At 36.9% G+C, this 15,404-nt stretch overlaps 1 protein-coding gene across 3 annotated transcripts in view; it reads right to left on the bottom strand.

Moving 5' to 3' along the window:
* PRDM6 (PR/SET domain 6) overlaps positions 1 to 15,404 on the bottom strand; it is a 79,916-nt gene that overhangs the window by 19,234 nt on the left and 45,278 nt on the right. For all 3 annotated transcript variants that reach the window (XR_005255460.1, XM_038125323.1, XM_038125324.1), the window contains exons 4-6: positions 10,053 to 10,180; positions 6,309 to 6,433; positions 2,809 to 3,151 (exon numbers count right to left, since the gene is read on the bottom strand). Coding sequence is in view for 2 of the 3 variants with exons in the window: in XM_038125323.1 (XP_037981251.1) it covers positions 2,809 to 3,151; positions 6,309 to 6,433; positions 10,053 to 10,180 (596 nt within the window). In the remaining variant the exon portion in view is untranslated. The remainder of the gene's footprint in view (positions 1 to 2,808; positions 3,152 to 6,308; positions 6,434 to 10,052; positions 10,181 to 15,404) is intronic.

Below are 15,404 nucleotides of genomic sequence, written 5' to 3'. Positions count from 1 at the left end.
TAAAAAATGTAACAAGCTAAAAATTTGTGGTGGAAAGGGAGAAGTATATAAGTAAACCAGTAAGCAATTAAAAGTGATTTTAAATTAAAATCTTAGTCTTTAAATAAAACAAAAATAAAGCAGATTATTTTAATAATTTCTCCTATTTGGGATTCATAATGTTTTTAATTATTTTTATTTATTAAGTGATCTGCCTGATAAATAGGATCATTTATTTCTTACTACTTCATGGCATTATGCTATTTATGTCTACTCTCATTTAGATGTTTTCTTAATCTCAGTTGTTGTATTATCTTTGTTTGGATTTCTCAAGCTTCAAGTAGTCTGCTTTTCTTGTATTTCAGACCATGAATCAGACTCCTGTATAGATTCAAAGGTGTTTTCCCTGCACAGCACTCTTGCAAATCAAATACTATGCCAGAAGAGATAGACTAAAGTCTATTTCCTAGAGACGACAGATCCTGCTGTTTCAGTCACATCAAAGATGCAGGGACTGGTGTGCTCACAAATTGCTGACAATAAATGAGGAGTTATCAGCTTCAGCAGTGCTGCAGATATCATCGAGAAAATAAAAACCAGAGAGCTGCATCCAGTACTTTGGGCTGGCAAGCAGGTATTCTTTCACAAATCATACCTTATTTTCATGCCTCCTGGAAATTTTGTACAACATCGTAAAAATTTTCATCTAGAAAAACGCAAAGTGTTTAAGAAACCAAAGGCCACTTTTTCTAGACACTGTATCACTAAATAATTCATACCCGCTAAAAGACAAAAAGTTTCCTGTGATGTAAGCTCAAACTGTAATGGTTTCTAAGCAAGGATATAATAACCCAGATCCTAGAGCAGTTATTTATGGTAATTTCAAGGATGGAATGAATTGCAATGACCTTAATCATAGCAAGATGATATCCTACTATGCCCTAGGGTATCCTGAGCCCACAATGCTCCAAACTTTTCTGAGGAAGCTGCTGGCTGGGTAGGCACAGGAAGGACTGAGAGGTAAGACACCATGAATCAGCACCCTACTAATGAGAACGTTCACTTCTAAGAGTGAAGACCAGAAATTCAGTCTGTGTTTCAGACAATATTTGACACAAGCTGCTTAGGAGGAAATAAATAAAAAAAGAATAAAATTAATTTAAAAAAATTAATCTCTCACCTCCATAATGAAAGATCTAATGGTAAGACAAACTTATCCTCATTTTCTTTCTCTGACAAAATTAATATTTAGCTGTCACTTAGAGTGAAGAATAGTACCATTAAGACAGACCCTTCTTGCATTAACTGTTATCTACAGCTTGCTTCTTCACTGGTTCAAGCGAAGGATGAAATGTAAGTGTCACAGCTGATTGGATGAATCACTGAAAAAGTATGTGGAGGGTCTCACAATGCCTTTTTTAGACTCTAGACTCTCCCAGGAAGCACTGTTTTATGCTTTACTGTATGCTTAGGATACTTTAATACTGGAAACACAAAAGTCCACGGAATGTAGGAGAGCAGACCTTTCAGGACCAATATTCTACATTGTGACACCTAAATTACCAGTTTTGTCCTAGAGCTCCCTTAGCAAGGCATTTGCTTCTGCTGAGGCAAGCATAAAATCCAGAAAAGTGTTGAAAGGGCTTGTTCACATTCACAATATTATCAATTTTTAATTTTTATTAATATTAGCTTGGAATCCAATTAGTCCCTTACATGTTTGACATTTCTTCTGGAAAAATGGACTTTTTCTCTCCATACACATAGAATCACACAAACATATGTGTACATGTAGATAGTACGCAAAGTACATGAAGACACATAGACATACACACAAACACATGCACAGACTCAGTCTTTGCTACTTTTTTGGTAGTGTTTTTTCAACTCTAATTCACAATTAAATGCTGCTTTTAGAACAAGCTTTCAGGGATTCAGCTGTTATGTTCAAATCTGCACAGCTGAAGAAGAGACAAAATACAGGCAGCCTTTTTTATTGAATTAATTTGATTTTGGTCTTTTGTCCTGCCAGCTATCAAAATTGTCAAATAAACCAGCTTTGATTCATAAATAATGGTTCCATTATATTTACTGTGCCACCGGTCAGAGTACCTGAAATTTTAATTCACTTGTTCAGCTAAATTTCATCCTCAGTTCACAGCCATAAAATTCTGTATTGACAAACTTTCAAACCAACTTTGACTCTGAGGTATCTAGTCAACATTTTTCTTCTGTGTGGATATTAGTTTATTGAATAAGTGGCATCTGTTTTCCTCCACATCACTGGTGGAGTAGGTATTTCCTTTTGACAGCTTTGTACGATTTATGGGTTTGCATGCTATGAAGAAAAATAGTACTAAGCAAAAAATTCCAATTCATTACCTCTTAGTACTTAATTAAGTTCATACACATTGCACACTATAGGTGAACCCTGAAATGACTGTGACAGCCACTGAGCAGCAAGTTAGATTATCTTTGGAAGACAGAGAGACTTTTAATTATCTTGACCTCATTTTTTCCCGTCTATGATATTCATAAATTTTCATTCTATTTTGTTCCTCTATCAGATGTACCAAACCATTCTAAAAACAAGATTATATCCTTAGCTGTTTCCTTTTATCTGCACATTTAGGCACTGAATGTTTTTAGAAATAATGAAGGCAAGCAACAGTTTTTATCAGCTTACTTCACGCAGCTGCAGATGAATTATTTCATACAGGCTCCTCATAATAATGGTTTGATTTTGAAAATGATAACAGGTTGATACAAGAAGAAAGCAGTGTATCTGGCTATCAGTAGATACAGAAATAAAGAGCGCCTGGGCTTTACCTGTCGGGGTTCTGCGTACACACATGCATCTGTAAGAGGATCCGCTGGGTGAAAGTCTTAAAGCATTGCCCACATTTCCAAAGATGCCAGTCACTGAACTCAGAATTTAGTTGGCTTGTTGAAGTTGGGCTTGCAAGGACTCGTTGGTTTTTGACACTGATCTGGTTAAATCCTGACTCGATGGACCCAGACTTATCCAGGAGAGAAAAATTTCTGCTACACGGAGTCTGTGGAAATACTATGGATCGCTGTGGAGTGGCAGGGGATAGTTTGCTACTTTTATTAAATGGCTGTAGGGTGTCTTGTCTGGACATGGCCTCCATTACAGTCGAAGGGACATTCACTGGGAGAAAACAAGAAAAGTAAATAAGATCCTTTTTATGCCTTTTTAAAACTAATGCAATTTTGGGAGACACCAAAAAAAAATCAACATCCATTTTCTTGACACTACAATAAAACCATTTTATTTTAACAAAGTACAAAAAAAAAAAAAAAAAAAAAAAAAAGAGGGGAAAAAAAAAAGAAAAGAAGGGCTTGAATTAGACAGTGATCTGAATGGATGGTGCTGATTCTGTGACACTGAAATGAAAATTCATGCAAGGGAGTGTCTGAGACTGAAAGGACCCAGAGAGGCCTGACTGTGATATACTTTTATTACACTATGGGTTTGTCATCTGAAAGAAAAAGCTGCACCACTTGTGATACCCTGACTCTGCATGTTGCAGTCAGCATGCCTGAATGCTATATGACAGACAAGCATGAATTTTGAGAACAGGGAGAAAAAAATCCCTGCTGGGATCCTCCTTGAGATACAACAGGGCTTAAATATCTACTGCAGCAATAATTCCCTTATGCTACGAAAAGGTGGCCTCTAGGGATATTATACTGTTGCATCTCACAGATAGTCACACTGCCAATGCAGTAAGAAGCCAGGGACTTCATCATGTATCTTATGCCTGGGGTTAATGGCAGGTAGGTCACCATGAAACACTGCAAAGTACAGGCAGAGAGATCTTCGTACATCAGTTTCCCACCTACAAAACAGGCATAAAAATGTCTTAAAGTCCCATGAAAATTGTTTCTAGTCTTATGATCATCAATTAACTATGGCTTATGAGGCACTCAGATATTTCAGCGACAAATGCAATATGTTTTTCACATAGTGATATGGTGCTGAATTTGAATGTTTTGTGATAAGTAAGGTAGGAGGTCAAGCAAATAGAAGATATTGAACAGCTGCCTCACACCTTGAGAACCATGTAGATCATACAGTGAATGAGGCAAGGGTCCTGTGGAAAATAGTCAGCTGACAAAAGCTCGCACCACAATGCAAAAATAAAACATAATTTAGTCCACTGGATTGAGTAATTTCTAATGCTTTCTAATTTTGGCACACTCAGGCCTGTGAGCTAATATTTTAATGGAAATTTTTAAATTAAATATGTTATATACATATAAGTCTCTGTACACAAATTTAGTTACAATTGGTTTATATATAAAAATGCGAACATGGCATGTATTAAACTGATAATTAGAAACTACAACTCTGTTTTGGTAAATCATGATGATAGATTTCTAAGAGCAAACATGAGAATTAAATTTCAGTTGTAAGCTGGAATCAGCCAATATTATTTCATGTTTAAAAAATCCAAACAAACATATAAACAACAAAAAAAAAATCCCCAAAACAACCACAACTTAATATCTGATAATATTTTAAGTCATGCCAGTTGCTTTAGAGTTATGTTCTAATATCTATGATCAATCATAACAATTCCAATATTATACTATTAGAAGATATTTAATTTATGTCAAATGAGGTCCTTCCTAATCTATTCTTTTTTTGTAGTATCTGAGAACCTCATTTCTGAGTAGGTTTACATCTATGGAGCTGTCTATCACACGTTTCCAGACACAGAATGCATCTTCTATGTCTCTTCAGTACCAGGAGCAATTTTTGTACTAACATTTTTCCTCAATATACTCAGAAGGAGAAAACCTTTTTCTTTTCTTTTCTTTTGGTCATAAAAGTCCACAGAAGCAATGAGATCAGGCTACTAAAGACTTAAGGAACTTGTGCTGCTGACAATACCCTTGTGCAGAAGATAAGCAGAAGGCACATTCTGGGAGTTTAAGTGGGACTGAAGTCCTATACCAGTGTGCAGCTGGCTCTGTGGTCAGAGATTAATTTCATCAACTCATGTCGGTGTCTCTGTGGATGAAACTCTGGTTTATCTCACAGAGAAATACCAAGAAACAATATTTATAGATATTATCCATAATGATTTTCAAATAAAATTTTTGTAGTCTTCAGTTTCTAAAAGAAAAAATAATATGTCTATATTGTACACTCCAGAGCATGGCTTTCATCAGTAAATATTTCTGCCAGAAACTCAATTTTTTTAAACTTTTCTCAAACTCAACAGAATTGAAAATTCAAGATGGGAAAGGATGTTTATTTTCAACAGTTTAATCCCTGCTATCTTGCTGTTTAATTGCTTCAGGATTCAATATTTAAGTTGCTACAAGACACTAGTTCTTCCTAGCAGTTCATGCTGTTTAAGTGTCCAAGTACAGGACCAAAAACATACACCTTATACATCATTTACTAAGTGTGGGCAGTCACAGAGTTACTTTAGACCAAAATCAATGGGTCCATTATTGTTTTCTTCCACTACTTAGTTGCCAAAATGGATGCAAGCTCTAATCAAGTCTCATACAAAAGCAGTAGAACTGAAGGATATACCTGGATCACCCATTTTCTATTACAGACAAAGGTATCCAGAACTAGGTTGTGTCTGTGTTAAAAGTAACTATTGATGCTTAGTTTTGTGAGGATCACTAGCAAACTAGAAATAAAATGTTGAGAACAGGTAAAAGAATGGATTAAAATGGGAATGGTCAGGATGGAATAGAGACTTATTGTCATTTCAGGGTGCTTACATTCAGTTGGTATTTTTAAAAGTATTTAACCACAAGGATCTAACCTCTTTAATCAGCCAGTCAAAGCTTTTCTCAACATGCTCAGAGGTAATAGAAAAAAAGAATCACCAACAGAGGCCCTGTGGGCTTGCAATGCATTACTGTTTTGGCAAGACAGTGTCTTGTGATAGGTCTGGTAACAATTGGGTGAAACATACAAATTTGTTTGCAATACATTAATTAATCACTTTTACAGAACAATGATTCTAACCATACCAAAATTTTGCACAGTGTAAGTGTATCGCCTCACCTTAAATACACTGCAACTTTCATTAAATGCCATAGAATCAAAGAATCATAGAATGGTTTTAGTTAGAAGGGGCATGTTAAAGATCATCTAGCTCCAACTCCTCTGCCATGGGCAGGGACACCACCAGAACAGATTGCTCAAAGCTCCATCTAGACAGGTGTTGAAGTTCCAGGGACAGAGCCCCCTCTAAAATACTCTACGATGTATCTGATTAGGCATGAAAGAGGAATTATGGCTTACACAGGTAGAAATGCAAGAAAGAACTTACAATTTTCATCTTGTGCAATGCACTGGAGAGGGATTCCAAAGAAAGATGTGTAGCTGTCATTGTACCACACTAACAGCTCAGTGCCCCTGGGAATATCTATACAAGCCCGGTAGAATATATTTGACCTAATCAAGAAAAAAGAAAACATGGTATAATTTAGGAATAGAGCATTCTTATCTCATAGTACCTGGTATTACAGTAGAAAATCGTTGTTTTGGAAGCATTTCTACAGATAACTAAATGAACAACCTACTGACTGTTTTAAAACCAAATCTGTCATTAGAGAAGGACTTTGTTCCTGTATCACAGGCTAACACCATTACAGACAAGTTGTATCTAGAATATATTAAATGCTAAGGTTCCAGAAGGACCAAGATACCATAAAAACACAGGTATTTTCTTGCAATGTGTGTTTCAGGGGGATTTTTGAATGGCACTTTTTGCTTATACAGTATAACCAACTAAGTAGTGGACACAGATCAGCAACTACAGCCATTTAAACAGCTTTGCATTTTTCATCTGCAAAAGTTAACATATTTTAGGGTAGACAATATCTTTTTTGTGAAGAGAAATTAAATTAATAAATACATTTAGCAAGACCTTTGAGATAGTGTGGAATGACCTTTCATGGCAGTAATATACCATCAAAAGAGAGACCTTGGGTTGTTGAGAAAAACAGACTTTGACTTAGGGGAAATGAAAAAAAATGGGATTAATTGGATCATGCAGCACTAAAATCTTCCTCTACATGGAAAGTGAGGGCAGTGTCAATGATTTAGTATGTATAAATCAGTGTTATCATATGTGTGTATCTCATTGTTCCTGTGGGGGAAGACAGGGTATTTCTAGACCTGTTAAATAGAAACAGAGAGGGGGAAAAGGGAAAAATCCTCATGTCTTTAGCATAAAAACAAGAGCCTTATCCTGATCTTGCACTGATGTAAACAGCTTCAGAGTGATACTTTTGCAGTTAAGACATTTACATGGCAGCAAAAACTGTGCTAGATTAGAATCAGGCACAAGATAAAAGACAAATGTTATCAGGTTGCAGTGGCTTTTCCCTTATGCTTCACATGGAACAGTAAAACACACTCCTCTGAGATGGATAGAAATTCAATATGTACAAGAAGAACAGTCCACTCTTGCTGAAGGATTACATACCAAAGTGATACAGTCAAAGTACCAAGAAATGACCATTTTTATAAGCTCTTATGTAAGGCAGAAAAACATCTATAGACAAAAAAAAAAAAAAAAAAAGTTAGGCCTCAACCAGTTTTCTGAGTGAAGAATTGCTACAAACATTATTCTGAAGTTCAAGATAAAAGTGTTTAGGGTTGGTAGGCCTTAAATTTAGACTTTATATAAAGAATTGGCTGTAGCAATGCAATTTGTTCCTTGTATAACACTGCAGACATAAGGAGAATCTTCTACCACATTTTTCATGGCAGTGAGATATGCACTTGTCAACATATTTTGTCACCGCAAAGTGGCTCTTGGCAACAGGATCATAAAGATCAATAAAAAAGTGCAGATTCTCAATATTTTACTAGCAGCTGCAAAAATTTCATTTATCTTGTTATTTTCCTCGCTTACTGCCACCCTGTCTCAGGAGGGCACTGCTAGCTAAGCAGAACGGTTTTCTTAGCCTTCTATGAATATCTGACAAAAACTCTCCCCTTTGTGTCTCCCCTTCATCTTCCCTCCTCCTCCTTCTCCTCTTCTTCTTCTCTCTCTCTTTCTTCCCAGAGCTTTGCATTTTGTTAATTCTTTCCACTGTTACATAAAAATGAAAATCAGAGCCATGCTATAAATTACCGACATCTCTTAACTTGAGAAAAATTGAGTCTACTTTGTACTTCACCCTTGTAACATTTCATCTCTCAGTTTGGCTTCCCTTAACATAAACACAGCAGCCCAGCAAATGAATGTGCTAAAACCAAATGACACACTTTGCCGCTGAAAGAGCAGAACTGTTTTTGAGCAATGGGTGGTCTGTGGGGCTTGGAGTGGGCAGGGAAAAAAAAGTGTAAGTGTACACCGTCCCTTACAAGTGTGCAGAGCTTCCAAAACTCGCAGAAATCTCTGCATGCTGAAGTACATCAAAGGGATTTTTCCCTTTTTGGATAATATTTCCTTTGCTGACATGTATTTAGTATTGTGGTTGGATGACTCATAAAGATAGCTTCATGGCGTCCCAACGCAGTTGAAGCAGAACACATGCCAACAAACATTATTGTCAGCCTCAAAATAAAAACAAAACGTTCAGCTAAGGGTCAATCAATCAAGAGCACTTTGAAGAAAATTCCATTTAGATATTACAAATCATAACAGAATGAATTTAAACCAGCTGACTTTCTGTGAGGAGGACGTCCATGTACAATAAAAATTAGGCTGGTTTTTCAGTGTCCAACTTTTCTATTTTCTTACACTTGGATGCAGTCACTGGTGATGGATGCCAGTTTTTTAAATTATGTTTTTGTAGTTCATTTTATAAAGATCTGAAGTAATCGAAAACAGATCAACAGAGGGAACTCTAAGTAAAAACTCCATCATGAAAGGAGAGTTGTAAAATCCACTTAATATTGACAGATGTGTAATGACTTTCTCATGTTCGCTTTTCATTTCATTTTGTCATATATATATATATATATGTACGCATATATTTTTTCTTATTTATATATATATATGTGCACGCACACATCACCACATAGAGAAATAGTCCACAAGATACCTACAAAAATACTCTTTCATCACAACAATCTTTATTCATTATCCAGTGTGTTTCTTTAAAATCATATGGTATTTTAGCTATAGATAGCAGATACCTAAGCATATAATAAAAGATTTGTAATGTATAAATAGGATTGTTATTTTTTTAACTGCAGCATTGTTTAGTCAACTGGCCAGAGAATAAAAAAGTTGAAAATGCAATTGAACAATTTTACCATTGTTAAATTGGATCCCTATGGGATAATCAAATTTTATATATTTCATTTTAGCTTGCTTTTGTATGCTTTATTTTTAATTTTAAAGGTAGTTTAAATAAGTTTAAGATTTTTCCTAAATAAAAGAAACTCTGTTCTCTAAAGCAACCAGCAAAAATCATTGCTCACTGCAACTGACAAGCCTGGGTCATTCTTTGATGTGCTTCCTACCACATTTAATAAGGCCAAACAGTCGCTTCTGATTCTAAGGCAAAAGGTTTGTTTATGGCTGAGATCATGTATTTATGTGATGTGTTGTCTGGGTTTTCTGGACCTATCTGCAAGTACAAAGCAAAATGTACCATAATTTCTCTACATTTTTCTTTGCATTTTGAGTTTCTCTAGCCAGCAGCATAAGAGGTACAAGCTCTAGCAGTCTTGGCTAGCAGGTGCACTCAACAAAAAAGCTTGAGGTGTATACACAGCTTGTGACCGACCCTCAGGATGCCTCTGGGTGCCACTTTTCCCCCTCCCCTATCACACACATCCCTATTAAGGGTGGAGAACTGCTTGGGTTGGCTTGCCTCTGATGAGACTGTTTGAGAAAGTGCAGAGAGCTCTCTGTGGTGGGGTGGTCACACAAGTGACACAGGGCTGCCCTCGCTCCCTGGGGCTTCACTCCATGTGTGCTGCCCCACGTGAGCACATCCTCCAAACTCTGACACTGTCTTTGCAATCAAAGGCAGCAGTACTCCTTATGGTCACAGTCTGATAAAACATTCCCATTTTGGGTGACTGGGTGAATCAAAAATCACTTTACCTGTACTGAACCACCGTTAAGTTCTGCTCCCCACAGTGCCTGGCACATCGGATATACCTCATCCAGCTTGACTTACTGGGCTCTCCACCATCGATAAAGTGCTGCAGTGTCCCATCTTGGTCATATATCTGGGGGAGATGTCACAAGGTCAAGTAGTTAGAACAAATCATCAGCAATCATTTTCACTGCTTTGCTGGTGTCTGTCTCTTTGCTGGTGGTGGCTTTTCCAGGACTTTATTGCCATGAAGTTTGTCATCTGTGTACAGATACTTTTAGAAATATACACGAAAAAGCAGAAAAGTATTTTAAGGGATGCAAGTTTATCTTGTTTCTCTTATCAAGCCAATCTTTTCATATTAAAAATATTTGTGGTGTCTCAAAGATGTGACCATGTTTCCCAAAGAATATTTAACCTATTTTGACAAGCTGGCCTTAAATAATGAACTGCCAGATAAACAAGAAAATCTGGATGTAAAATGTGCAATAAAATGGCTGGGACATCTAAGCAAGGGCAGTAGCAATCCCCAAACAAGGATCCCTTCCTTCACATCTCAGTTGCAGCAAGAGTATATATTTCAGCAGCCTTATATTATATGTTAGGGAGTTGTAGGATTCATAATGTCAAAAACAAATGAGACTAGGAGGAAAAATGGAGTTGATGATGCCTTTTGGAGCTCCCTTGAGACATACAATTTTTTTTAAGTACTGAATGAGAAACCAGTCCTGAGGGAATCATTATTTTCTAAACATGACATCCCTGCTAAGGACATGAGAGCCAGTCATGGTGATTTTTTTAAAAATCCTAATATATTTCTATTCAAAAGTGGATTCTTCCTCTGAAGTCAAGAATAGAGTTGCTCTGGAGATTCTGAAATGAAAAGATAAATGCATCGTGTATACCTACCCCCTGACTGCTTAAAAATGTTATCTAGGTAGGTCTAACCCTAGTAAATGCGTGTGATCTCACAAGGTTTTACTTGTTACACAATTACTTTGGCAAACCTCACAAATACCTCTGAACAGTTAGGTGCCTATCTGAAATAAATCTCATTTTCATGCCTTTTGCCCCTTTATGAACACCATTTCCTTTAATATCTCTCAAAAATGTTATTCCTTTTGAAATTGTATGAGACTAAATTGATGTCTTCTTGAAAGTATTAGTTCTTCTAACTAAAGAGAAAGCATATTTATTACATTGAATTGAATGTTTCTAGTCTATACAGATTAAAAATCTTGAATATTATTTCAATATCAAGAGAATAATCTCAGAAATTGTGTGACTATATTTGATACTGATGACTTTTTTAAAAGAGGGTTTCCTATAGTTCACACAAAAATATACATAGGAATAGAAATCTAGGGTTTTTTTCTCCACCAAAGGAGAGTCACAAAATCAGGAACCAGCCTTGCTTTTGCTTTTGGCTGAGAGGGACTGTGAGCAATCAGGAGGAACATGTCCATTGCAAGAGCAGGAGAGACACAGAAATCAAATATCTACGCAATACTTATCCTTTTTTCCTCAGTGTCTGTGACAAGAACCAGGTGGAACCTGACCAAATACTCCTGTGTTGGATAAGCAAGATGCTACCCCAACATGCACTGAGTGGAATAAAGTCAGAGAATCAGGAATTCTCAGAAGTAAACAAATACTCCAATTGCAGTGATTAAGTTGATTTTTTAATAAATGATAACATGCTGGTTATCAGCAGGGACCTATTCTTTTGCAAACATATTAATGTATGTTGAATATGTGAGCAAAATATGCTTATCTATAAAAATCTGTGAAGAAATTGGAAAAGTTCTACAGGATATCAGTGTATAAAAAGGAAGAGAAGGAAAAATTAATAACTAACAGTACTTGGCTGAAAACATTTTGGCAGTATCTATGCAAACATTCTCAGCAGTGTTTATTACCTATCCATTTACATGCTACTTATTCACATAACAATATATGTCTTAACATGAGGCAAAAACAATTCCCATAAATAAAAGAGCTGATAACTTCCTAATCCCCAGATGATATGAAACAGGAAAGACAAAGTGGTCTGCCATAATCAGTAGTGACACTCATGTCTTGGCACACAGGGTCCTACCCACAGCTTTGTATAAATAGACAGTCATTAAATGATATGAAAAACTAAAATCTGCCATGAAAACATAGGACTGTATCTTTCCTGGGCCTTGGTCTGGAATTGGAAGGACTGTGCTGCAAGACTAAGTATTTTCAAATACTTAATTCTGCAAGTACTGATGCATCAAGTGACACCATGCCCTCCTTTCCTAGGAGGATATTACTGACATTTCTGGATGGTCATAATCTATCCAACAGCATTCTTAGCCCTGTTCTTACAGGATGTAAGAAAACCCATCTGTAAAGATGGGATTGTAAACCCTTCTGTAAAGAAACAGAAGCCCTAGGCTTGGAAGGTAAATAGCAATACTGTGTTGAATCTGTTTGTCAAATTGCACAATACAGGTTAAAATCTGGAAAAAAACCCAAAACTCAGATACGGCTATTATATTTTTCATGTTGCCATCATGCAGGAGTTCTTATTCACTTTACAGTTATTTGAATCAGGAAACCAGTGAAGAAATAACTGCCTGAAGAAAACCTCGTGAGAGAGAAAACCATAATTGCCATAGCAGAGAAAAAACAAACCTGTAGCGCAAGCTGTGAACACAGGCACTACATTAGACAACGGATACACGTATTTACCCATATCTCTTATACACATGCATACGTCCTTAAACAGTCGTACTATCTATTACAGAAAATACTGCAGAAACCTGTGATAAACTGATGTTACTGGAAGCCTTTGACTACCTCGCTTGATCATTACATCCTCTACACTGGCATAAATTTTCACACATTGCAATAGCCTCATGGCAAAATAGAATACCATTTCTCCAAGTCCCTTCAGACTCTGCATTTATTTTTTCTGTATCTCATGTCAGTCACTTATCCAAGTAGTGGAAACACAATTAGTTGTTTCATTTTTCTGCTTTGATTGCACTTGGAAGTGTTACCTAAGCTTCATACTGGACCTTGATAACTGTTGATTTTGCTGGGTATTAAGGGTTTGGGTTTTGTTGTGGTTTTTTGTTTGTTTTGTAATGGAATGAACCAGATTGTGGAACAGACTGGAACCTGATAAAAGAGGTCTGCACTCACTTCATCTGACTTGCATTATGGTCCCCCTTAGCAGCTGCCTTATAGTTAATTATCCTCTTAATAGGTTCTTGACTGTTTACAGATATTTTAATGGTATGTTGCAGATCAAGAGACTCAGAATGTGATACATACTTCTCCTCTATGAATTTCATCCTTTGACTTCAGAATACAACAGAAACTGCTTCATTTTCCAAGATAGTCATCAGAATACCTGTCTTCAGCATTTCCTGTTCCCTTCCTTGCAAACACCACTTTATTAAATAATCAAGAAATAAATAGAGGTCAGGTTCCTCTTCTAATGGCTGGATTGGTTGAGGATAATTATTTGGAGTGCATGGATACTTTAATGACAATTATAAGAGCAATACACAATGGCAGTGATAACATAACTTCAAAAGCACACTGCATGCCATATAAGTGATGGTCTCAAATCTCTGAACAGCCATAACATAAATAACAGAAATAATATAAACATGAACCATCTAAGATTTAAGCAGTATCAAAAGACAAGATGGAGTGCTAAAGAGACTTCTGAGAAGCTTCAATTACTTCAGTACTGATAGAGTCGGTATTGCTCACTTCGATCAGTGGGGCAAATCTAATTCTGTTGCTCCAGTTTCTGGTATAAATGACACAAAATTTTAGATTAAAGAAGTTCAAATGTAGCAGCACAGCTGCAGAGAAACCCAAGTTATGAAGCAATTAAAAACTTATTTCACAGAAGCAACCAAGAGCAAAAATAGTTTTTTGAAGTTCATTCCTCCCTATCTGTTGCCTTCCCTTGTTCTCTTTCCATGGCCTGCTATTACATCTTTAGAAATTCTTCTTGCATTTTATTTTTCCATTTATTCAGGTAAGAAAGGTATTAACAGATAATTATTTGGCCGCTCATTTTCACTTCAGGCAGTCAGGCAATGGAGTGATCCTGAAAATAGAATGTTTCTTTGCAGCTACATTTATATTGTAAAAGCAGCTATTAGAATATTTGTTTTATGTTGCAAGACATCAAAAGAAATGCGAAAAAAACCACAAAATATGCAAGAGTTAATTCTTATCATTATAGAGACTCTTGCAGTTTGCTGTTCACTGCTATTCCCATTGATATCACAGGCATAAAATAATAGAATTTCCAATTCTCTAACTATGAGTCTTCTCCTCTCTAAAGAAGATTTACTTTTGCCTTCAATGCAGAGATAACAAAGATGTACCCAAAACTACTGGTAATATGGTAAAAAAAGTTGTAACCAGACATGTTAGATGTAGTAGCATCCATACAAGCTATATCCTTTCTGCAACAGTGTAGGAACCTACAAGCCACAGTTACACTGGTAGTTTTTTCTTTGCTAACTTGGACATCAGAACTCAATAAGCTCTACATTAGGCAAATCTCACTATTGTGAGACCCTGCTCATGATGTGAAAACAATACATCTTCTAAAGGTGTCTAACCTGAACAGAAGTTGAAAACAATGCCAGAAAGGATAATGGTTATAAGCCTGGTTATTAAGCTGACAGTCCGTAAAAGGTGTGCAATTATAGAGCCATAGAATTGCTTAGGTTGCAAAAAGACTTTTAAAATCATTGAATCCAACCCTTAACCCAGCACTCCCAAGCCAAGCAGGGTTGAAGTCCGTACATTAAGTCCCTAAGTGCCACAGCTACACTTCTTTAATATACCTCCAGGGAAGGTGACTCTATTACTTCCCTTAACAGCCCATTCCAGTCCTTGACAACCCTCTTGGTGAAGAACTTTTCCCTAACATCCAAGTTTAAACCTTCTCTGGCACAGTTGGAGGCTGTTTACTCTTTTCCTGTTGCTTGTTGCTTGGGAGACAACCCTAACTTGCGCACTCCTAGAACCTCCTTTCAGACAGTTGTAGACAACAATATTCCCCCAATCCTCCTTTTCTCCACACTAAAGAGCCCCAGCTCCCTCAGCTGTTTCTCACAGGACTTGTGCTTCCCTTGCTTCATTGCCCTTCTCTGGACGTGCTGCAGCACCTCAATGTGTTTTTTGTAGTGAGGGGCCCAGAACTGGACACAGGACTTGTGTGGAGTCACCAGTGCCGAGTACAGGGGGACGATCCCTGCCCTGCTGCTGGCCACACTACTGCAGACACAAACCAGGATGCCATTGGCCTTCTTGGCCACCTGGGCACAGCTGGCTCATGTTCAGCTGCT

Source organism: Motacilla alba, chromosome Z (genome assembly GCF_015832195.1).
Source record: "Motacilla alba alba isolate MOTALB_02 chromosome Z, Motacilla_alba_V1.0_pri, whole genome shotgun sequence".
NCBI classification, from domain to species: domain Eukaryota; kingdom Metazoa; phylum Chordata; class Aves; order Passeriformes; family Motacillidae; genus Motacilla; species Motacilla alba.
The sequence above is the reverse complement of the archived record's forward strand: the minus strand, read 5'-3'. Positions and strand labels throughout refer to the sequence as shown.